This window comes from Stegostoma tigrinum, chromosome 1 (genome assembly GCF_030684315.1).
Source record: "Stegostoma tigrinum isolate sSteTig4 chromosome 1, sSteTig4.hap1, whole genome shotgun sequence".
Taxonomy (NCBI): Eukaryota; Metazoa; Chordata; class Chondrichthyes; order Orectolobiformes; family Stegostomatidae; genus Stegostoma; species Stegostoma tigrinum.
In genome coordinates this window covers 193,483,949-193,505,838 of record NC_081354.1, presented here as the reverse complement: position 1 = coordinate 193,505,838, position 21,890 = coordinate 193,483,949, and the positions used below count along the sequence as shown (strand labels likewise).

Sequence of the window (21,890 nt, the reverse complement as noted above, 5' to 3'; positions counted from 1 at the left end):
CAAGGTACTACCCAAACCCAACACCCTTGCCCTCAAACTGTTGTGGAGTAATGATGGAACCCTTTTGAGAGATAGAGTGAATGTCAGCCTCTGATGGAGAGGACACTTCAAAGAGCTTTTAAACGGCAATAAATCATCAACGAGAATGTGTTGAAGGAAACTCCCCATCAAAGATGCAATGGGACTCCAACCTAGTGGGGCAGATGTGACAAAAACAGAAGTTGCTGGAAAAGCTCAGCAGGTCTGGCAGCATCTGTGAAGGAGAAGGCAGAGTTAACATTTTGTGTCTGGTAACCCTTCCTCTGACGGTGACCACTTCCGCAGAAATGAACCTGCCATTAGACACATGAATATAAGTAGAATATAAAAGCTACAAAAGCCGGAAACAGCAGAAATTTTCAAACATTGTGGAGTGGAGCTTATCTGTCATTTCCATCAAGTGTTCCTGAAAATCTAGGACAAAGAAAAAATCCCTGTCAATTTCAGGGATGCTGCCTTCACCACAGCCTTCAAGGAAGTGGACGACGTGGACTGCAGGAGCTACTGACGAATTTATGTCTTAAACCCATTCTCCTGCCTTCTCCCAGTAACCCCTAAACCCCTAATCCCTTTACCAATCAATTCTCCCAATAACCCCTAATCCCTTTACCAATCAATTCTCCCAGTAACCCCTAATCTCCTTACTGATCAATTCTCCCTGTAACCCCTAATTCCCTAATCCCTTTACCAATCAATTCTCCCAGTAACCCCTAATCCCCTAATCCCTTTACCGATCAATTCTCCCAGTAAACCCTAATCCCCATACCGATCAATTCAATCTGTAACCCCTAATCCCCTTACCAATCAATTCTCCCTGTAACACCTAATCCCCATACCGATCAATTCTCCCTGTAACCCCTAATCCCCGAATCCCCTTACCAATCAATTATCCCAGTAACTTCTAATCCCTTTACCAATCAATTCTCCCAGTTACCCCAATCCCTTCACCAATCAGTTCTCCCAGTAAACCCTAATCCCCGAATCCCCTTACCAATCAATTCTCCCAATATCCCCTAACCCCATCACCAATCAATTCTCCCAGTAACCCCTAATCCCTTAATCACCATACCGATCAATTCTCCCTGTAACCCCTAATCCCCTTACCAATCAATTGTCCCAGTATCCCGAATCCCCCAATCCTCTTACCAATCAATTCTCCCAGTAAACCCTAATCCCCTTACCAATCAATTCTCCCAGTGACCCCTAATCCCCTAATCCCTTTACCAATCAATTCTCCCACTAAACCCTAATCCCCTTACCAATCAATTCTCCCAGTAAACCCTAATCCCCTAATCCCTTTGCCAAACAATTCTCTCAGTAACCCCTAATCCCCTAATCCCTTTACTAATCGATTCTCCCTGTAATCCCTAAACCCCAATCCCCTTACCAATCAATTCTCCCAGTAACCCCTAATCCCCTAATTCCTTTACCAATCAATTCTCCCAGTAACACCTAATCCCCTAATGCCCTGACCAATCAATTCTCCCAGTAACTCCCAATCCCTTTACCAATCAATTCTGTCTGTAATCACTAATCCCTTTACCAATCAATTCTCCCAGTAACCCCTAATCCCCTAACCTCCTTACCAATCAATTCTCCCTGCATCCCCTAATCCCCTTACCAATGAAGAACCTCCCTAACTCTGTCTGATGCACCCGGAATGACTCAGTCTCACAGCTCTCTGGAGCAATGAGATCTATAGATTTCCCCCCCACCCCCTCTGGCTGAAGACATTCCTCCCCATCTCAGTTCGAAAGGGAGACCCCTTCACTCTGAGGCTGTGCCCTCAGGTCCTAGTCTCTCCCCCTGGTGGAAATGTCTTCTCCATTTTCACTCTCTCCAGGCCTCTCCATGTTCTGTCAGTTTCCATCAGATCTCCCCTCCATCCTTCTACCCTCATTAATCCTCCTTCAGATTCCTTTAAAAATTCAATCACTTTCCTTGTATCACTTTTGCTCCTCTTATTTATTATTTAAAATCTCTTCTGACTCGTGCTCAATCCTTTCAAAAGCATGAATAGCTTCTCCCTATCCATTCTACTGAGATGTCTCGATTTCAGTTTCAGCTTCAGAGTTCATAGGAGATTTATCAGATTAGTATGTGGAATGAGGGATTTGATTTATGAGAAAGCTGAGATAGATTGGGCTTGTTTCCACTGGTGTGAGTGTCAAATGAGGGGTGTATACATTGAGGTGGAAAATATCCTGAATGGAGGTTGGCATGGAAAAGATGTCACCTCTTGGGGGTAAAGATAGAAAGAATGTCCAGTTTTAAAACAAAGATGAGGAGAATGTGTTTCCTCTTAGACGACAATGTGTAACAAGGAGCTCTCTGCCTCAGAACAAAGAAAACTGCAGCACAGGAATAGGCCCTTCGGCCCTCCAGGCCTGCGCAGATCAAGATCCTCGACAGATTTAAACCTGTCACCTATTTTCCAAGGAGCTGTATCCCTCTGCTCCCTGCCCACCCATGTACCTGTCCAAATACATCTTAAAAGACGCTAACGTGTCTGCATCTCCTCTGCTGGCAACGCGTTTCAGGCGCCCACCACCCTCTGTGTGAAGAACTTTCCACGCATATCTCCCTTAAACTTTCCTCCTCTCACTTTGAACTCATGACCCCTAGTAATTGAGTCCCCCACTCTGGGAAAAAGCTTCTTGCTATCCACCCTGTCTATACCCCTCATGATTTTGTAGACCGCAATCAGGCCCCCCCTCAATCTCCGTCTTTCTAATAAAAATAATCCTAATCTATTCAACCTCTCTTCATAGCTAGCACCCTCCATACCAGGGCAACATCCTGGTGAACCTCCTCTATACCCTCTCCAAAGCATCCACATCCTTTTGGTAATGTGGCGACCAGAACTGTACACAGTACTCCAAATGTGGCTGAACCAAAGTCCTATACAACTGCAACATGACCTGCCAACTCTTGTACTCAATACCCCGCCCAATGAAGGAAAGCATGTCATATGCCGCCTTGACCACCCTATTGACCTGCGTTGTCACCTTCAGGGAACAATGGACCTGAACACCCAGATCTCTCTGTTCATCAATTTTCCCTAGCGCTTTTCCATTTACCATGTAGTTCACTCTTGAATTGGATCTTCCAAAATGCATCACCTCGCATTTTCCTGGATTGAACTCCATCAGCCATTTCTCCAACCGACTCTCCGACCTAGTTATAGACATGGCGAGCTTTTTGTTCGGCAGAGGGTTCAGGAGCAGCCACACTGATAGGCATCCACTAGGGATTCCCAAACAGAGAGGGAGAGGTTTGAGAACAAACCTCGAGGCATATTTCTGAATGTAGAAACAATAGAATAAGAATCATTGAAGAATTCAACTAAACCAAATATCAAAATGGGTTACAGAAAGAATAAAAAGACGGAAACGTGGAGCAAGGGTTGGCCAAACAGCCCTTTGAGCTGCCTCACCCTTCCTTTCTCCCCTCGATGCCTCCAAAAAAATGATTAATCTGTCTTGAATGTATTCAGTGACTGGTCCTCCGCAGCATTCTGTGACAGAGAATTCCACACACTCACTGCCCTTTGAGTGAACAACTAATTCCTCATCTCAGTTCTGAATGGTCTACTCCCTGTATCCTAACACTGGGAACGCTCGCACAGCATCTAGTCTGTCTGGAGTCAGCAAGAACTGCCAGTGCTGGGGAATCTGAGATAACAAGGTGTGGAGCTGGATGAACACAGCAGGCTAAGCAGCATCAGAGGAGCAGGAAAGCTGACATTTCGGGCCTAGACCCTTCATCAGAGAGGGGGAGGCAGATGGGGTAATGGAGCTGGGATGTAAATAAAGAGCGGAAGCGTGGGGATGGGGAAGGCAGGTGGAATGGTGGTAGGTAAGCACATGGAGGCAGTGGTGGGGATTGGTCAGTGAGGTGTGAGGGGCGGATAGGTGGGAGAGAAGATGGACAGATTGTGCCAGGTCAAGGAGGCTGGGATGAGAGGGAGGGTTTGCTCATAGGATGAGGTCAGGGGTGGGGAGACTTTAAAACTGGTAAATTCCGTGTTTAGGCTGTAGGCTCCTGAGGCAGAATATGAGGTGCTGCTCCTCCAGTTTTTGGGTGGTGTCACTGTGACACTGGAGGAGGCCCAGGATGGACATGTCACCCAGGGAGTGGGAGGAGGAGTTAAAATATTTCACGACTGAAAGGTGCTGTCATTTGTCGTGAACAGAGCGTTGGTCTCCCCAACGTACAGGAGGCCACATCTGGAGCCTCGGGAAAATCTGTCTGATGTGGAAGGTTTGTTTTGTGCCTTGAATGGAGGTGAGGGGCGAGATGTTGGGGCAGGTGTAGCACTTCCTGCGGTTGCAGGGAAAGGTGCCGGGGGTGGTACAGGGTTTGGAGGGGAGTGTGGAGCAGCTGAGGGAGTCGCAGAGAGAGTGGTCTCTCTGGAAGGCAGATAAGCTTGGGGAGGGAAAATGTTCTTGGTGGTGTGGTCGGATTGCAGATGGTGGAAGTGGCGAAGAATGATGCGTTGAACATTATAGCGCAGTACAGGCCCTTCGGCCCTCGATGAATCCAAAGGTTAGTGGGGTGATAAGTGAGGATGATGGGGATTCTGAGATAATGGTAACTGCAGATGCTGGAGAATCCAAGATAACAAAGTGTGAAGCTGGATGAACACAACAGGCCAAGCAGCATCTGAGGAGCACGAAAGCTGATGTTTCGGGCCTAGACCCTTCATCAGATTAAGGGTCTAGGCCCGAAACGTCAGCTTTTGTGCTCCTGAGATGCTGCTTGGCCTGCTGTGTTCATCCAGCTTCACACTTTGTTATGATGGGGTCCTGTCTTTATTTTTGTTGTGGGGACGGGATGTGAGGGCTGAGGTGCGGTAAACGCAAGAGATGTGGTTGTGGGCATTTTTGACCACTGAAGGAGGAAGTGGGCGTCCTTGAAATAGGAGGACATCTGGGATGTCCGGGAGTGGAACACCTCATCTTGGGAGCAGATGTAGTGGAGGCAAAGGAATTGGGATTAGGGGATGTCATTCTTGCAGGAAGGTGGGTGAGAGGCGGTGTATTATCGGTAGTTGTGGGAGTTGGTGGGTTTGAAATAGATATCAGTTTTGTGGTGGTCACCAGATGCGGAGACAGAGAGGTCCAGAAAGGAGAGGGAGGTATCAGAGATGGCCCAGGTGAACTTAAGGTTGGGGTGAAAGGTTTTAGTAAAGTTGATGAACTGTTCAAGCTCCTCACGGGAGCCTGTCCAGCCCCATTAGACTGTTTAAATCAAACTCTTGTGAAAGCAGAGGTAACAAGGTGTGGAGCTGGATGTACACAGCAGGCCAAGCAGAATCAGAGGAGCAGGAAGGCTGACATTTTGGGCCTAGAAACGTCAGCCTTCCTACTTCTCTGATGCTGCTTGGCCTGCTATGTACATCCAGCTCTACACCTTGTTATCTCAGATTCTCCAGCATCTCTGCAGTTCCTGCTATCTCTTGTGAAAACAGGCCCAGTTGAACCAATCTGTCCTCAAAGAACAGTCCTGTCGTTCTCAGTGTCAGCCCAGTGAACCTCCCCTGCACTCCCTGGCTCAGGAGAGATAACCCATCTACAGTGCTAGATTTGTGGTCTCACCAAGGCCCTGTACAATGACAGTAAGACATCTCTGCTTCTGAGCTTTGTTTTGGTGTGTGAGGGGGAATAGAGGGGACACACCACTAGTTGGTCCCCTACAGGGACACCAGCTGCCCCTCGTAGTCTGTGAATGAGCTCAGGACACAGTTTGCTAGGTTTGTTCAGAACAGAAGTCCATATTAGAGAAAGCTTGTGTGACTTCAACTTTGGTGCTTCAATTCCTCCTGATATTCCTGCTTGTTGTGTTCATAGAGAACCAGAAGCACTTTGAGAAGTGGCGCTGGCCACCGGTGTGGTACCTAAAGGCAGAGGATAGTTATTGCCGGGCATTGAGAGAACGGCAACGTGAAGAGGAACTCCTGCACAAACAGCGCATTCGGAGAAAGTGGAACTTCTGGAGATCCAGCTTCACCTCTCGCTCTTAGAGAATTTGAACCTCAGAGCTGGTCGCTCCCATTAACACCATAAATGGTCCGACTTCCATCAGCAACGAGCTGCAGCAGTAAAACAGGCAGAGGGTGACTGAGTGTGTTCCAGAATGTTCCAGACACTTACGTTAACTGCAAGTTAAGGGCTATACTTTTTACTGAAATCCTTTTCAGGGCCATGTTCTCCTGGGCCCTGCAGAATAGAATGAGTCCACGTGCAGAACTCAAATTCTATTCTCAATGATCCCTCAGTTATCATTAACCTCAGACCTGACACACTGTACACCTCAATCACCTGTTAACCGACTGACTACACACCACGTGTGCCTGAATGTGACCAATCAACTGGTAACCTGAATCTGGGATTACAATTCCTGTCTTCTTCCAGAACCTTCACTCAGTAATCAAAATTAGCAACAGCACAAGGAGAGCGTTAATGACCAGCTTGAGAACAATCTCACTGTCCGGGGACACTGCCCACTGTCCTGGGCACTGACCACTGACCAGGGTAACAGCCCACTGTCCTGGGACACTGCCCATTGTCCAGGGCACTGACCACAGACCGGGGTCACCACCCACTGTCCGGGGTCACTGCCCACTGTCCGAGCCCCTGACCAGGGACACTGCCCACTGACCGGGGACATAGCCCACTGACCAGGGACACTGCCCACTGACTGGGCTCGCTGCGTACTGGCCAGGGTTACTGCCCACTGTCTGTGATCACTGCCCACTGTTCGGGCTCACTGCCCACTGTCTGGGGTCACTGCCCACTGACCAGCGTCACTGCCCGCTGTCTGGGGTCACTGACCAGGGATACTGCCAACTGTGCGGGGACACTGCCCACTGTCCGAGGTCACTGCCCACTGACCGAGCCACTGACCGGGGGCACTGCTCACTGTCCGGGGTCACTGCCAACTGTGCAGTGACACTGGCCACTGACCGGGGTCACTGCCTACTGTCTGGGTTCACTGTCCACTCACCGTGTTCACTGCCCACTGACCGGGGTCACTGCCCACTGTCTGGGGTCACTGCTCACTGACTGAGCCACTGACCAGGGACACTGCCCACTGTCTGGGGTCACTGCCCACTCACTGTGTTCACTGCCCACTGACTGGGGTCACTGTCCACTGACCAGGGTCACTGCCTACTGACCGAACCACTGACCAGGGACATTGCCCACTGACCAGGGACACTGCCCACTGACCGGGGTCACTGCCCACTGTCTGGGATCACTGCCCACTGTCCGAGGTCGCTGACCATTGTCCGGCGTTACTGCCCACTGACCAAACCATTGACCAGGGATACTGCCCACTGACCAGGGACACTGGCCACTGACCGGGGTCACTGCCCACTGTCTGGGATCACTGCCCACTCACCGGGGTCACTGACCATTGTCTGGGGTCACTGCCCACTGTCTATGGTCACTGCCCACTGACCGGGGTCACTGACTGCCCCCTTTCTGTTTGAGATGGGACTGTTCTCTTGCTGAAACATTCAATTTCTGCTTTCTGTACAGTTTATTCTAATATTGATGTTTACAAGTGTGTGTGTTCACACTATTAAAGGAAGCCATCAGCACTTCTGTTTGATATAAAACTATTTTGATACCTGTGCGATCTGTGTGTGTATCAGAAATCCTCAAATCCCTTCAGTGTGAAAGCAGGCCATTTGGCCCCTTGAGTCCATACCATCCCTCTGAAGAGCATCCCATCCAGACCCACCCCATACCCCTGTTACTCTGCATTTCCCATGGCTAATCCCCTGTGAACGTAGGTGAGTGTATGTGTGTGTGTGTGCACATGTGTGGGTTAGTGTGCATGTGGGTGAGCATGTATGTCAGTGAGTGTGTGTATGTGTGTGGGTGAGTGTGTGTAGGAGAGTGCTTATGTGTGATGGGTGTGTGTGTGGGTGTAGGCGAATGCACGTGTCAGCGTGTCTGAGGATATGCGGATGGGTGAGTGTGTCACTGTATGTGAGTGAGTGGGTGGAAGTATGTGTGTGGGTGAGTGTGTGGGGATGCACATGTGTATGTGGGTGCATGTGTGGGTGTGAGAGTCGGTGTGTGAGTGAGAGTGTGTGTTTGGGTGTGCGTCTGTGTATTCGTGTGGATAGGTGTGTGTGTGGGTGTCAGTGTAGCTGGGGGAGTGTGTCTGTGTGTGTGTGTGTGTGTGTATGTGTCTGGCGGAGTGTGTGTGTCAGTGTGTGTCTGTGGGATGGTTTGAGTGCATGTCTGGGGGAGTGTGGGTATGTGTGTCGGGGGTAGGGTGTGCGTGTGTGTATGTCTGGGGGAGTGCGGGTGAGTATGTGTGTGTCTGGGGGAGTGTGGCAGTGTATGATCGTGTCTGGGGAAGTGAGTGGGTGTGTGTCGGTGGTGAGTGGATGTGAGTGCGTGTCGGGTGGAGTGTCAGTTTGTGAGTGTGTGTATGGGGGAGTGTGTATAGGTGTGAGTCAGGGGAATGTGGGTGTGTGATTGTGTGTGTGGGTGTGTTTTGGGGGAGTGTGTGTGTGTGAGTCAGGGAATGTGCGTGTCTGCGGGTGTATGGGTGTGTGTTGGGGGGAAGGTGGGTGTGTGTGTGTGTGTCGGGGGGAGTGTGTGTGGGGGAGTGTGGGTGTGTGTCGGGGGGAGTGTGTGTGGGGATGTGTCGGGGGAGTGTGTGTGTGTGAGGGGGAGCCTGTGTGGGTATGTATTGAAGGGAATGTGGGTGTGTGTCGGGGGAGAGTGTGGGTGTGTGTGTGTCGGGGGGAGTGTGTGTGGGGGAGTGTGGGTGTGTGTCGGGGGGAGTGTGTGTGGGGATGTGTCGGGGGAGTGTGTGTGTGTGAGGGGGAGCCTGTGTGGGTATGTATTGAAGGGAATGTGGGTGTGTGTCGGGGGAGAGTGTGAGTGGGTGTGTGTCGGGGGGAATGTGGGTGTGTGTGTGTCGGTGTGGGTGTGGGTGGGGGGGAGTGTGGATGCGTGTGTGTCAGGGGGAGTGTGGGCGTGTGTGTGTCAGGGGGAGTATGGGTGTCTGTGAGTCGAGGGGAGTGTGGGTGTGTGTCGGAGTGTGTGTGGGTGTGTGTCAGAGGGAGTGTGTGTGAGTGTGTACCGGAAGGAATGTGGGGTATGTATCGGGGGGAGTGTGGGTGCGTGTCGGGGGGAATGTGGGTGGATGTGTGTGTGGGTGTGCGTCTGGGGGAGTGTGGGTGTGTGCGTGTGTCGGGGGGAGTGAATGAGGGTATGTGTCGGGGGGAGTGCAGGTGTGTGTCGGGTAGAGTGTGTGTGGGTGTGTCTCGGAGGCAGTGTGTGTGGGTGTGTGTCGGGGGGAGCGTGGGTGTGTGTCGGGGGGAGTGTGTGTCGGTGGGCGTGTGGGTGTGTGTCGGGGAGAGTGAGTGAGGGTATGTGTCGGGGGGGAGTGTGTGTGGGTGTGTCTCGGAGGCAGTGTAAGTGGGTGTGTGTCCGGGGGAATGTGTGTGGATGTGCGTCGGGGGGAGCGTGGGTGTGTGTCACGGGGACTGCGGGTGTGTGTTGGTGGGATTGTGTGTTGGTGTGTGTCGGGGAGGATGAGTGAGGGTGTGTGTCGGGGGGAGTGTGTGTGGGTGTGTGTCGGGGAGAGTGAGTGAGGGTATGTGTCGGGGGGGAGTGTGGGTGTGTGTCAGGGGGAGTGTGTGTGGGAGTGTGTCCGGGGGAATGTGTGCCGGTGTGCGTCGGGGGGAGTGTGGGTGTGTGTCAGGGGGAGTGCGGGTGTGTGTTGGTGGGATTGTGTGTTGGTGTGTGTCGGGGAGGGTGAGTGAGGGTGTGTGTCAGGGGGAGTGTGGGTGTGTGTCGGCGGGAGTGTGTGTGGGAGTGTGTCCGGGGGAGATTGTGTGGGTGTCGGGGGAGTGTGGGTGCTTGTCAGGGGGAGTGTGGGTGGCTGTGTTTTGGGGGGAGTGTGTCTGCGTGTGTGTCGGGTGGAGTCTGTGTGGGTGTGTGTCGGGGGAGTGTGGGTGGGTGTGTGTCGGGGGGAGTGTGGGTGTGTGTGTGTCTGGGTGAGTGTGTGTCGGGAGTGTGGGTGTGTGTCGGTGGAGTGTGGGTGGGTGTGTATCGGGCGGAGTGCGGGTGTGTGTCAGGGGGAGTGTGTGTGGGTGTGTGGGGGAGTGTGTGTCGCTGTGTGTCGGGGGGAGTGTGGGTGAGTGTGTCGGGGGGAGTGTGAGTGAGTATGTGTCGGTGGAGTGTGGGTATGTGTCGGGGGAGTGTGGGTGGGTGTGTGTCTGGGTGAGTGTGTGTCAGGGGAGTGTGGGTGGGTATCAGGGGAGTGTGGGTGTGTTTCGGGGGAGTGTGGGTGGGTGTGTGTCAGGGGGAGTGTGTGTGTGTGAGTGTTGGAGGGAGGGTGGGTGTGTGTCGGGGGAGTGTGTGTGGGGGAGTGTGTGTGGGTGTCAGGGGGGTGTGGGTGGGTGTGTGTCGGGGGGAGTGTGGGTGTGTGTGTGTCGGGGTGAGTGTGTGTGGGTGTGTGTCGGGGGCAGTGTGTGTCGCTGTGTGTTGGGAGTGTGGGTGAGTGTGTGTCGGGGTGAGTGTGTGTGGGTGTGTGTCGGGGGGAGTATGGTTGAGTATGTGTCGGGGGAGTGTGGGTGTGTGTCGGGGGAGTGTGGATGTGTGTCAGGGGAGTGTTTGTGGGTGAGTGTCGGGGGGAGTGTGGGTGTGTGTCGGGGGGAGTGTGTGTGGGTATGTGTCGGGGGGAGTGTGTGGGTATGAATCAGGGGGAGTATGTGTGGGTGTGTGTTGAGGGGAGTGTGTGTGGGTGTGTGTGGGGAGGAGTGTGTGTGGGTGTGTGTCGGGGGGAGTGCGTGTGTGTCGGGGGGATTGTGGGTGTGTGTGTGTCGGTGGGTGTGGGTGTGTGTCGGGGGGAATGTGTTTGTGTGTCGGGGGGATTGTGGGTGTGTGTGTGTCGGGGGGTGTGTGGGTGTGTGTTGTGGGGAATGTGTGTGTGTGTGTGTTGGGGGACTGTGTGTGGGTGTGTGTCGCGTGGAGTGTGTGTGGGTGTGTGTTGGGGGGAGTGTGTGTGGGTGTGTGTCGGGGGGAGTGAGTGTGTGTGTGTGTCGGGGTGAGTGTGTGTCGCTGTGTGTCGGGGGGAGTGTGTGTGTTTGAGTGTCGGGGTGAGTGTGTGTGGGTGGGTGTGTTTTGGGGGGAGCGTGTGTCACTGTGTGTCGTGGGAGTGTGTGTGGCTGTGTGTCGGGGGGAATGTGTGTGGGTGTATGTCGGGGGAATGCGTGTGGGTGTGTGTCGGGAGGTTTGTGGGTGTGTATGTGTCGGGGGGTGTGTGTGTGGGAGTGTGTCAGGAGTGTGTATGTGTCTCGGGGGAGTGTGGGTGTGTGTTGGGGGAGTGTGTGTGGGTATGAATCAGGGAGAGTATGTGTGGGTGTGTGTCCGGGGGAGTGTGTGTGGGTGTGTGTCGGGTGGAGTGTGGGTGTGTGTGTGTCGGGGGGAGTGTGTGTGCGTGTGTGTCGGTGGGTGTGGGTGTGTGTCGGGGGGAGTGTAGTTGTGTGTCGGGGGGAGTGTGTGTGGGTGTGTGTCGGGGGGATTGTGGGCATGTGTGTGTCTGGGGGTGTATGGGCGTGTGTCGGGGGGAGTGTGTGTGGGTGTGTGTCGGGGGGAATGTGTGTGCCGGGGGTATTGTGGGTGTGTGTGTGTCTGGGGGTGTATGGGCGTGTGTCGGGGGGGAGTGTGTGTGGGTGTGTGTCGGGGGGAGTGTGGGTGTGTGCGTGTCGGGGGGATTGTGGGTGTGTGTGTGTCGTGGGGAGTGTGTGTGGTTGTGTGTCGGGGGAATGTGTGTGCGTGCGTGACAGGGGGATTGTGGGTGTGTGTGTGTCGGGGGAATGTGTTTGGGTGTGTGTCGGGGGAAGTGTGTGTCGGGCGGAGTGTGTGTGTGTGTGTTGGGGGACTGTGTGTCGGGTGGAGTATGTGTGGGTGTGTGTTGTGGGGAGTGTGTGTGTGTGTGTGTTGGGGGACTCTGTCGCTGTGTGTCGGGGGGAGTGTGTGTGGGTGTGTGTTGGGGGAGTGTGTGTGGGTGTGTGTGGAGGGGAGTGTGTGTGTTTGGGGGAGAGTGTATGTGTGTGTGTCGGGAGTGTGGGTGGGTGTGTTTCGGGGGGAGTGTGAGTGCATGTGTGTCGGGGGGACTGTGTGTGGGTGTGTGTTGGAGGGAGTGTGTGTGGGTGTGTGTCGGGTGAGTGTGGGTGTGTGTGTGTCGGGGGGAGTGTGTGTGGGGAGGAGTGTGTGTGGGTGTGTGTCGGGGGGAGTGCGTGTGTGTCGGGGGGATTGTGGGTGTGTGTGTGTCGGTGGGTGTGGGTGTGTGTCGGGGGGAATGTGTTTGTGTGTCGGGGGGATTGTGGGTGTGTGTGTGTCGGGGGGTGTGTGGGTGTGTGTTGTGGGGAATGTGTGTGTGTGTGTGTGTTGGGGGACTGTGTGTGGGTGTGTGTCGCGTGGAGTGTGTGTGGGTGTGTGTCGGGGGGAGTGAGTGTGTGTGTGTGTCGGGGTGAGTGTGTGTCGCTGTGTGTCGGGGTGAGTGTGTGTGTTTGAGTGTCGGGGTGAGTGTGTGTGGGTGGGTGTGTTTTGGGGGGAGCGTGTGTCGCTGTGTGTCGTGGGAGTGTGTGTGGCTGTGTGTCGGGGGGAATGTGTGTGGGTGTATGTCGGGGGAATGCGTGTGGGTGTGTGTCGGGAGGTTTGTGGGTGTGTATGTGTCGGGGGGTGTGTGTGTGGGAGTGTGTCAGGAGTGTGTATGTGTCTCGGGGGAGTGTGGGTGTGTGTCGGGGGAGTGTGTGTGGGTATGAATCAGGGAGAGTATGTGTGGGTGTGTGTCCGGGGGAGTGTGTGTGGGTGTGTGTCGGGTGGAGTGTGGGTGTGTGTGTCGGGGGGAGTGTGTGTGCGTGTGTGTCGGGGGGAGTGTAGTTGTGTGTCGGGGGGAGTGTGTGTGGGTGTGTGTCGTGGGTATTGTGGGCATGTGTGTGTCTGGGGGTGTATGGGCGTGTGTCGGGGGGAGTGTGTGTGGGTGTGTGTCGGGGGTATGTGTGTGCGTGTGTGCCGGGGGTATTGTGGGTGTGTGTGTGTCTGGGGGTGTATGGGCGTGTGTCGGGGGGAGTGTGTGTGGGTGTGTGTCGGGGGGAGTGTGGGTGTGTGCGTGTCGGGGGGATTGTGGGTGTGTGTGTGTCGGAGGGTGAGTGGGTGTGTGTCGTGGGGAGTGTGTGTGGTTGTGTGTCGGGGGAATGTGTGTGCGTGCGTGTCAGGGGGATTGTGGGTGTGTGTGTGTCGGGGGAATGTGTTTGGGTGTGTGTCGGGGGAAGTGTGTGTCGGGCGGAGTGTGTGTGTGTGTGTTGGGGGACTGTGTGTCGGGTGGAGTATGTGTGGGTGTGTGTTGTGGGGAGTGTGTGTGTGTGTGTTGGGGGACTCTGTCGCTGTGTGTCGGGGGGAGTGTGTGTGGGTGTGTGTTGGGGGGAGTGTGTGTGGGTGTGTGTCGAGGGGAGTGTGGTGGGTGTGTGTGGAGGGGAGTGTGTGTGTTTGGGGGAGAGTGTATGTGTGTGTGTCGGGAGTGTGGGTGGGTGTGTTTCGGGGGGAGTGTGAGTGCATGTGTGTCGGGGGGACTGTGTGTGGGTGTGTGTTGGAGGGAGTGTGTGTGGGTGTGTGTCGGGGGTAGTGTGTGTGGGTGTGCGTCGGGGAGTGTGGGTGTGTGTCGGGTGACTGTGGATCGGTGTGTGTCGGGGGGACTGTGGGTGACTGTCGAGGGGAGTGTCGGCGTGTGTCAGGGGATGTGTGCGGCTGTGTGTCGGGGGGAGTGTCTGTTGGTCTGTGTTGGGGGGAGTGTGTGTGGGTGTGTGTTTGGGCGAGTGTGTGTTGCTGTGTGTTGGGGGGAGTGTGTGTGGGTGTGTGTTGGGGCAAGTGTGTATCGCTGTGTGTTGGGGTGAGTGTGTGTGGGCATGTGTTGGGGCGAGTGTGTATCGCTGTGTGTCGGGGGAGTGTGTATCGCTGTGTGTCGGGGGGAGTGTGTGTGGGTGTGTGTTAAGGGGAGTGTGTGTTGCTGTGTGTCAGGGGGAGTGTGTGTGGGTGTGTATTGGAGGGAGTGTGTGTCGCTGTGTGTCCAGGGACTGTGTGTGGGTGTGTGTTGGGGGGATATGTGTCACTGTGTGTCGGGTGAGTGTGTGTGGGTGTGTGTTGGGGGGAGTGTGTGTCGCTGTGTGTCCGGGGACTGTGTGTGGGTGTGTGTTGGGGGGATATGTGTCACTGTGTGTCGGGTGAGTGTGTGTGGGTGTGTTTTGGGGGGAGTGTGTTGCTGTGTGTCATGGGAGTGTGTGTGGGTGTGTGTCGGGGGAGTGTGTTTGGGTGTGTGTTGAGGGGAGTGTGTGTGGGTGTGTTTTGGGGGGAGTGTGTGTCGCTGTGTGTCGTGGGAGTGTGTGTGGGTGTGTGTCGGGGGAGTGTGTGTGGATGTGTGTTGGGGTGAGTGTGTGTGTGTAGGTAGCACACCCGAGGAAAGGGACGTACTGGACGTAGTATTGGGAAATGAGCCTGGTGGGTGGTCGCCATCTCAGTAGGGAAGCAGCTCAGGAACAATGATGCGATGCAGGAAGCTTTAAGATACCAATGGATAAAGATAGGTGCAGTTGTCAGGTGAAGATGCTAAATTGGGGGAAGGCTAATTACAACAATATTAGGCAGGAATTTAAGAATGCAGTTTGGGGGTAGATGTTTGGGGGCAACTCAATATATGGTATGTGGGAGGCATTCTAGTGTAAGTCATTGGGAACTCAGGGCTGACACGTTCCTGTAAGGATGAAGGATAATTATGGCACGTTTAGGGAACCTTGGATAACGAGAGATATTGTGAGCCTCATCAAAAAGAAAAAGGAAGCATTTATCAAGGCTAGGAGGCTGGGAACACACAAAACAAGGGTGGAATACAAAGAATGTCTAAAGAAGCTTAGGCAAGAGGTCAGGAGGGCTAAAAGGAGTCATGAAAACATAGAACACTACAGCACAGTACAGGCCCTTTGGCCCTCGAAAGTCGAGGGATGTTGAAAGGCATTGGTCAACAGGATTAAGGAAAATCCCAAACTTTTTTATGCATACATAAAGAACAAGAGGGTAGCCAAGGAGAGAGCTGATCCACTCTAGGACAAGGAAGGGAATTTACATGTGGAGCCAGAGGAAACGGGCGAGATATGTATGAGTACTTTATGTCAGTATTCACTACAGTGAAGGACTTGGTGGACAATGAGTCTGGGGAAGGGTGTGTACATAGTTTGGGCCATGTTAAGATCAAGGATCAAGACCTTGTTTTCAGCGGCAGCAGCGCGAGCCAGAATACTGCCCGGAAGGTAAAGTCGTGTGTTTTTTGGGGTATAAAGTCTCACCTCGTGCAGCAGGAGGTAATACATTTGTGTGGTTGCTTTATCTGAAACACTACTTCGGTGGTGTCTCCCACCCATCCTCCTCCTCTAAACAAAAAAAAGGTTCTGATCGCTGATTTGGGAGGATTACTATTTTTTTTCTTTTTCAATACTCTGTGTGTGAATCCAGAACAGTGGGAATGGGCATTAGGGCAGTTGCATGCTCCTCCTGTAGAATGTGGGAGGTATGGCTCACCACTGGTGTCCCTGCTGACTTCATCTGCGGGAAGTGCACCCAACACCAGCTCCTTGGAAACCGCATTAGGGAAGTGGAGCTGGAGCTGGATTAACTTCGGATCATTCAGGAGGCTGGGGGGGGGGGGGGGGGGGGGTCGGGTGGTGATTGAGCGGAGTTATAGGGAGGTAGCCATACCTCAGGTACAGGATAAAGGTAGATGGGTTACAGTCAGGGGACGGAAAGGGAACAGGCAGACAGTGCAGGGATCCCCTGTGGCCATCCCCCTCAACAATAAGTATACCGTTTTGGATACTGTTGAGGGGGGGGACTTACCAGGGGAAAGCAGTGGGGCACAGGTCTCTGGCACAGAGTCTGTCCCTGCTGCTCAGAAGGGAAGGGGGAAGAGGAGGAGAGCATTAGTCATTGGAGACTCCATAGTTATGGGGATAGATAGGAGATTCTGTGTGAACGAGAGAGGCTCGCGGTTGGTGTGTTGCCTCCCAGGTGCCAGGGTCCGTGATGTCTCGGATTGTGTTTTCGGGATCCTGAAGGGGGAGGGGGAGCAGCCCCAAGTCGTGGTCCACATAGGCACCAACGACATAGGTCAGAAAAGAGACGGAGATGTAAGGCAGAAATTCAAGGAGCTAGGGTGGAAGCTTAGAGCTAGAACAAACAGAGTTGTCATCTCTGGTTTGTTAACCGCGCCACATGCTTGCGAGGCGCGGAATAAGGAGAGAGAGCAGTTGAACACGTGGCTGCAGGGATGGTGCAGGAGAAGGGATTCAGATACCTGGATAACTGGGGCTCATTCTGGGGTAGGTGGGACCTGTACCAACAGGTTAGTCTATACCTGAACCAGAGGGGTAGCAATACCCTGGGGGGGAAATTTGCGAACGCTCTTCGGGAGGGGGTAAACTAATTGAGCAGGGGGATGAGAACCTGGATTGTAGCTCCAGTGTACAGGAGGTTGCGAATAGTGAGGTCATGAAAAAGGTTTCAAGGTCGCAGGAATGTCCCAGCAGGCGGGAAGGTGGTCTGAAGTGTGTCTACTTCAACACCAGGAGCATCCAGAATAAGGTGGGTGAACTTGCAGCATGGGTGAGCACCTGGGACTTCGATGTTGTGGCCATTTCGGAGACATGGATAGAGCAGGGACAGGAATGGATGTTGCAGGTTCTGGGGTTTAGATGTTTCAGCAAGATCAGAGAAGGTGGTAAAACAGGGGGCGGTGTGGCTTTGTTCGTCAGGGGCAGTATTACGGAAGCAGAAAGGACGTTTGATGAGGATTCATATACTGAGGTAGTATGGGCTGAGGTTAGAAACAGGAAAGGAGAGGTCACCCTGTTGGGAGTTTTCTATAGGCCTCCGAATAGTTCCAGAGATGTAGAGGAAAGGATAGCAAAGATGATTCTCGATAGGAGTGAGAGAGACAGGGTAGTTGTCATGGGGGACTTCAACTTTCCAAATATTGACTGGAAACACTATAGTTTGAGTACTATAGATGGGTCAGTTTTTGTCCAGTGTGTGCAGGAGGGCTTCCTGACACAGTATGTAGATAGGCCAACAAGGGCCGAAGCCACATTAGATTTGGTACTGGATAATGAGCCTGGCCAGGTGATAGATTTGGAAGTAGGTAAGCACTTTGGTGATAGCGATCACAATTCTGTTATGTTTACTTTAGTGATGGAAAGGGATAAGTGTACACCACTGGGCAAGAGTTATAGCTGAGGGAAAGGCAATTACGATGAGATTAGGCAAGATTTAGGGGGCATAGGATGGGGAAGGAAACTGCAGGGACTGGGCACAATTGAAATGTGGAGCTTATTCAAGGAGCAGCCACTGCGTGTCCTTGATAAGTATGTACCTGTCAGGCAGGGAGGAAGTGGTCGAGCGAGGGAACCATGGTTCACGAAAGAAGTTGAAACTCTTGTCAAGAGGAAGAGGGAGGCTTACGTGAAGATGAGGCATGAAGGCTCAGTTAGGGCACTTGAGAGTTACATGTTAGCCAGGAAGGGCTTAAAGACAGAGCGAAGAAGAGCCAGGAGGGGACATGAGAAAACCGAAAGCCATCTCTAGTTATAGGTGAGAATGGGAACTGCAGATGCTGGAGAATTCAAGATAATAAAGTGTGAAGCTGGATGAACACAGCAGGCCAAGCAGCATCTCAGGAGCACAAAAGCTGATGTTTCGGGCCTAGACCCTTCATCAGAGAGGGGGATGGGGTGAGGGTTCTGGAATAAATAGGGAGAGAGGGGGAGGCGTTCTCTAGGTATGTCACGAATAAAGGAATGACTAGCGTAAGATTAGGGCCAGTCAAGGACAGTAGTGGTAAGTTGTGTGTGGAGTCTAAAGAGATAGGAGAGGCACTAAATGAATATTTTTCATCAGTATTCACACAGGAAACAGACAATTTTATCGAGGAGAATACTGAGGTACAGGCTATTAGACTAGACAGGATTGAGGTTCACAAGGAGAAGGTGTTAGCAATTCTGGAAAGTGTGAAAATAGATAAGTCCCCTGGGCCGGATGGGATGTATCCCGAGGATTCTCTGGGAAGCTAGGGAGGTGATTACAGAGCCTTTGGCTTTGATCTTTATGTCATCATTATCTACAGGAATCGTGCCAGAAGACTGGAGGATAGCAAATGTTGTCCCCTTGTTCAAGAAGGGGAGCAGAGACAATCCTGGTAATTATAGACCAGTGAGCCTTACCTCAGTTGTTGGTAAAGTATTGGAAAAGATTGTAAGGGATAGGATTTATAATCATCTAGAAAAGAATAAATTGATCAGGGATAGTCAGCACGGTTTTGTGAAGGGAAGGTCGTGCCTCACAAACCTTATTGAGTTTTTTGAGAAGGTGACCAAACAGGTAAATGAGAGTAAACCGGTTGATGTGGTGTATATGGATTTCAGCAAGGCGTTCAATAAGGTTCCCCACAATAGGCTATTGTACAAAATACGGAGGAATGGAATTGTGGGAGACATAGCAGTTTGGATCGGAAATTGGCTTGCTGAAAGAAGACAGAGGGTGGTAGTTGATGGGAAATGTTCATCCTGGAGACCAGTTACTAGTGGTGTACCACAAGGGTCGGTATTGGGTCCACTGCAGTTTGTCATTTTTATCAATGACCTGGATGAGGGCGTAGAAGGATAGGTTAGTAAATTTGCAGACGACACGAAGGTCGGTGGAGTTATGGATAGTGCAGAAGGATGTTGTAAGTTGCAGAGGGACATTGATAAGCTGCGGAGCTGGGCTGAGAGGTGGCAAATGGAGTTTAAGTGTGCGGTGATTCACTTTGGAAGGAGTAACAGGAATACAGAGCACTGGGCTAATGGTAAGATTCTTGGTGGTGTGGATGAGCAGAGAGATCTCGGTGTCCATGTACACAGATCCTTGAAAGTTGCCACCCAGGTTGACAGGGCTGTTAAGAAGGTGTACAATGTGTTGGGTTTTATAGGGAGAGAGATTGAGTTTCGGAGCCATGATGTCATGTCGCAGCTGTACAAAACTCTGGTGTGGCAGCACTTAAGACCGTAAAACCAGAAGACATAGGAGTGGGAGTAAGGCCATTTGGCCCATCAAGTCCACTCCGCCATTTAAATCATGGCGGATGGGCATTTCAACTCCACTTCCCTGCACTGTTCCCGTAGCCCTTGATTCCTTTTGAGATCAAGAATTTGTTGATCTCTGCCTTGAAGGCATCCAACGTCCTGGCCTCCACTGCACTCTGCGGCAATGAATTCCACAGGCCCAACACTCTCTGGCTGAAGAATGGCATCTCATTTAAATTTACTCCCTCTAATTTTAAGGCTGTGTCCACGGGTCCTAGTCTCCCCGCCTAATGGAAACAACCTCCCAGCGTCCATCCCTTCTAAACCATACATTATCTTGTAAGTTTCTATTAGATGTCCCCTCAACCTTCTAAACTCTAATAAGTACAATCCCAGGATCCTTAGCTGTTCATCATACGTTAAGCCTACCATTCCAGGGATCATCCATGTGAATCTCTGCTGGACACGCTCCAGGGTTAGTATGTCCTTCCTGAGGTGTGGGGCCCAAAATTGGACACAGTATTCTAAATGGGGCCTAACTAGAGGCTTATAAAGCCTCAGAAGCACATCCCTGCTTTTATATTCCAACTCTCTTGAGATAAACGACAACATTACATTCGCTTTCTTAATTACGGACTCTACCTGCAAGTTAACCTTTAGAGAATCCTGGACCAACACTCCCAGATCCCTTTGCACTTCTGATTTGCCAATTTTCTCACCATTTAGAAAATAGTCCATGCCTGTGTTCTTTTTTCCAAAGTGCAAAACCTCACATTTGCTCACATTGAATTTCATCAGCCATTTCCTGGACCACTCTCCTAAATTGTCTAAATCTTTCTGCAGCTTCCCCACCTCCTCAGTACTACCTGCCTGTTCACCTGTCTTCGTATCATCGGCAAACTTTGCCAGAATGCCCCCAGTCCCTTCATCCAGATCATTAATATATAAGGTGAACAGCTGTGGCCCCAACACTGAACCCTGTGGGACACCACTCGTCACCGGTTGCCATTCCGAAAAAGAGCCTTTTATCCCAACTCTCTGCCTTCTGTCAGACAGCCAATCCTCAATCCAAGCCAGTAGCTCACCTCGAACACCATGGGCCCTCACCTTGCTCAGCAGCCTCCCATGAGGCACTGTATCAAAGGCCTTTTGGAAGTCCAGATAGATAACATCTACTGGGTTTCCCTGCTCTAACATACTTGTTATCTCTTCAAAGAATTCTAACAGGTTTGTCAGGCATGACCTCCCCTTACTAAAACCATGCTGACTTGTTTTAATCTGACCCTGCACTTCCAGGAATTTAGAAATCTCATCCTTGATGATGGATTCTAGAATTTTACCAACTACCGAGGTTAGGCTAATCGGCCTATAATTTTCCATCTTTTGTCTTGATCCTTTCTTAAACAAGGGGGTTACAACAGCAATTTTCCAATCATCTGGGACTTTCCCTGACTCCAGTGACTTTTGAAAGATCACAACCAAAGCCTCCGCTATTTCCTCAGCCACCTCCCTCAGAACTCTAGGATGTAGCCCATCGGGGCCAGGAGATTTATCAATTTTTAGACTTTTTAGCTTTTCTAGCACTTTCTCTTTTGTAATGCCTACCGTACTCAACTCTGCCCCCTGGCTCTCCCTAATTGTTGGCATACTACTCATGTCTTCCACTGTGAAGACTGACGCAAAGTACTTAAGTTCTTCAGCTATTTCCTTATCTCCCATCACTAGCCTTCCAGCATCAATTTGGAGTGGCCCAATATCTACCTTTGCCTCTCGTTTGTTTCTTATGTATTGAAAGAAGCTTTTACTATCATTTCTAATATTACTAGCTAGCCTACCTTCATATTTGATCCTCTCCTTCCTTATTTCTCTCCTTGTTATCCTCTGTTTGTTTTTGTAGCCTTCCCAATCTTCTGATTTCCCAGTGCTCTTGGCCACTTTATAGGCTGTCTCTTTTTCTTTGATATATTTCCTGACTTCCTTTGTGAGCCATGGCTGTCTAATCCCACCCTGGATAATCTTTCTTTTCTTTGGAATGAACCTCTGTACTGTGTCCTCAATTACACCCAGAAACTTCTGCCATTGTTGCTCTATTGTCTTCCCCGCTAGGCTCCACTTCCAGTCAATTTTCGTCAATTCCTCCCTCATGCCCCTGTAAATTACCTTTATTTAACTGTAATACCATTACATCCGATTTTGCCTTCTCTCTTTCAAACTGCAGACTGAACTTTACCATATTATGATCGCTGCCTCCTAAGTGTTCTCTTACTTTAAGGTCTTTTATAAAGTCTGGCTCATTATATAGCACTGAGTCCAGAATAGCCTGTTCCCTTGTGGGCTCCATCACAAGCTGTTCCAAAAAGCCATCCTGCAAACATTCCATGAATTCCCTTTCTTTGGATCCACCGGCAACATTATTCACCCAATCTACCTGCATATTGAAGTCCCCCATGATCGCTGTGACCTTGCCTTTCTGACATGCCCTATCTATTTCTCGGTGCATCTTGCGCCCCTGGTTCTGATCACTGTTAGGTCTGTACATAACTCCCATTAGAGTTTTTTTGCCTTTGTGGTTCCTCAATTCCACCCACACAGACTCCACATCCTCTGACCCTGTGTCATTCAGTGCCGTAGATTTAATTCCATTCTCAACTAACAAGGCAACCCCACCCCCTCTGCCCACCTCCCTGTCTTTGCGATATGTTGTGAATCC

The 21,890-nt window shown here is 51.7% G+C and overlaps 1 protein-coding gene across 6 annotated transcripts in view; it reads left to right on the top strand.

The window, feature by feature from the left end:
- Positions 1-7,836, top strand: part of LOC125456767 (rho-related BTB domain-containing protein 2-like) — a 138,926-nt gene extending 131,090 nt beyond the window's left edge. For 2 of the 6 annotated variants that reach the window (XM_059650903.1, XM_059650899.1), the window contains exon 9: positions 5,892-7,836. In XM_059650903.1, the coding sequence (XP_059506886.1) occupies positions 5,892-6,064 (173 nt within the window). In that variant the 3' untranslated portion in view covers positions 6,065-7,836. The remainder of the gene's footprint in view (positions 1-5,891) is intronic. The other 4 variants (XM_059650896.1, XM_059650895.1, XR_009446640.1 and 1 more) reach the window with 3 other exon arrangements.
- The last annotated feature ends 14,054 nt before the right edge of the window (positions 7,837-21,890 follow it).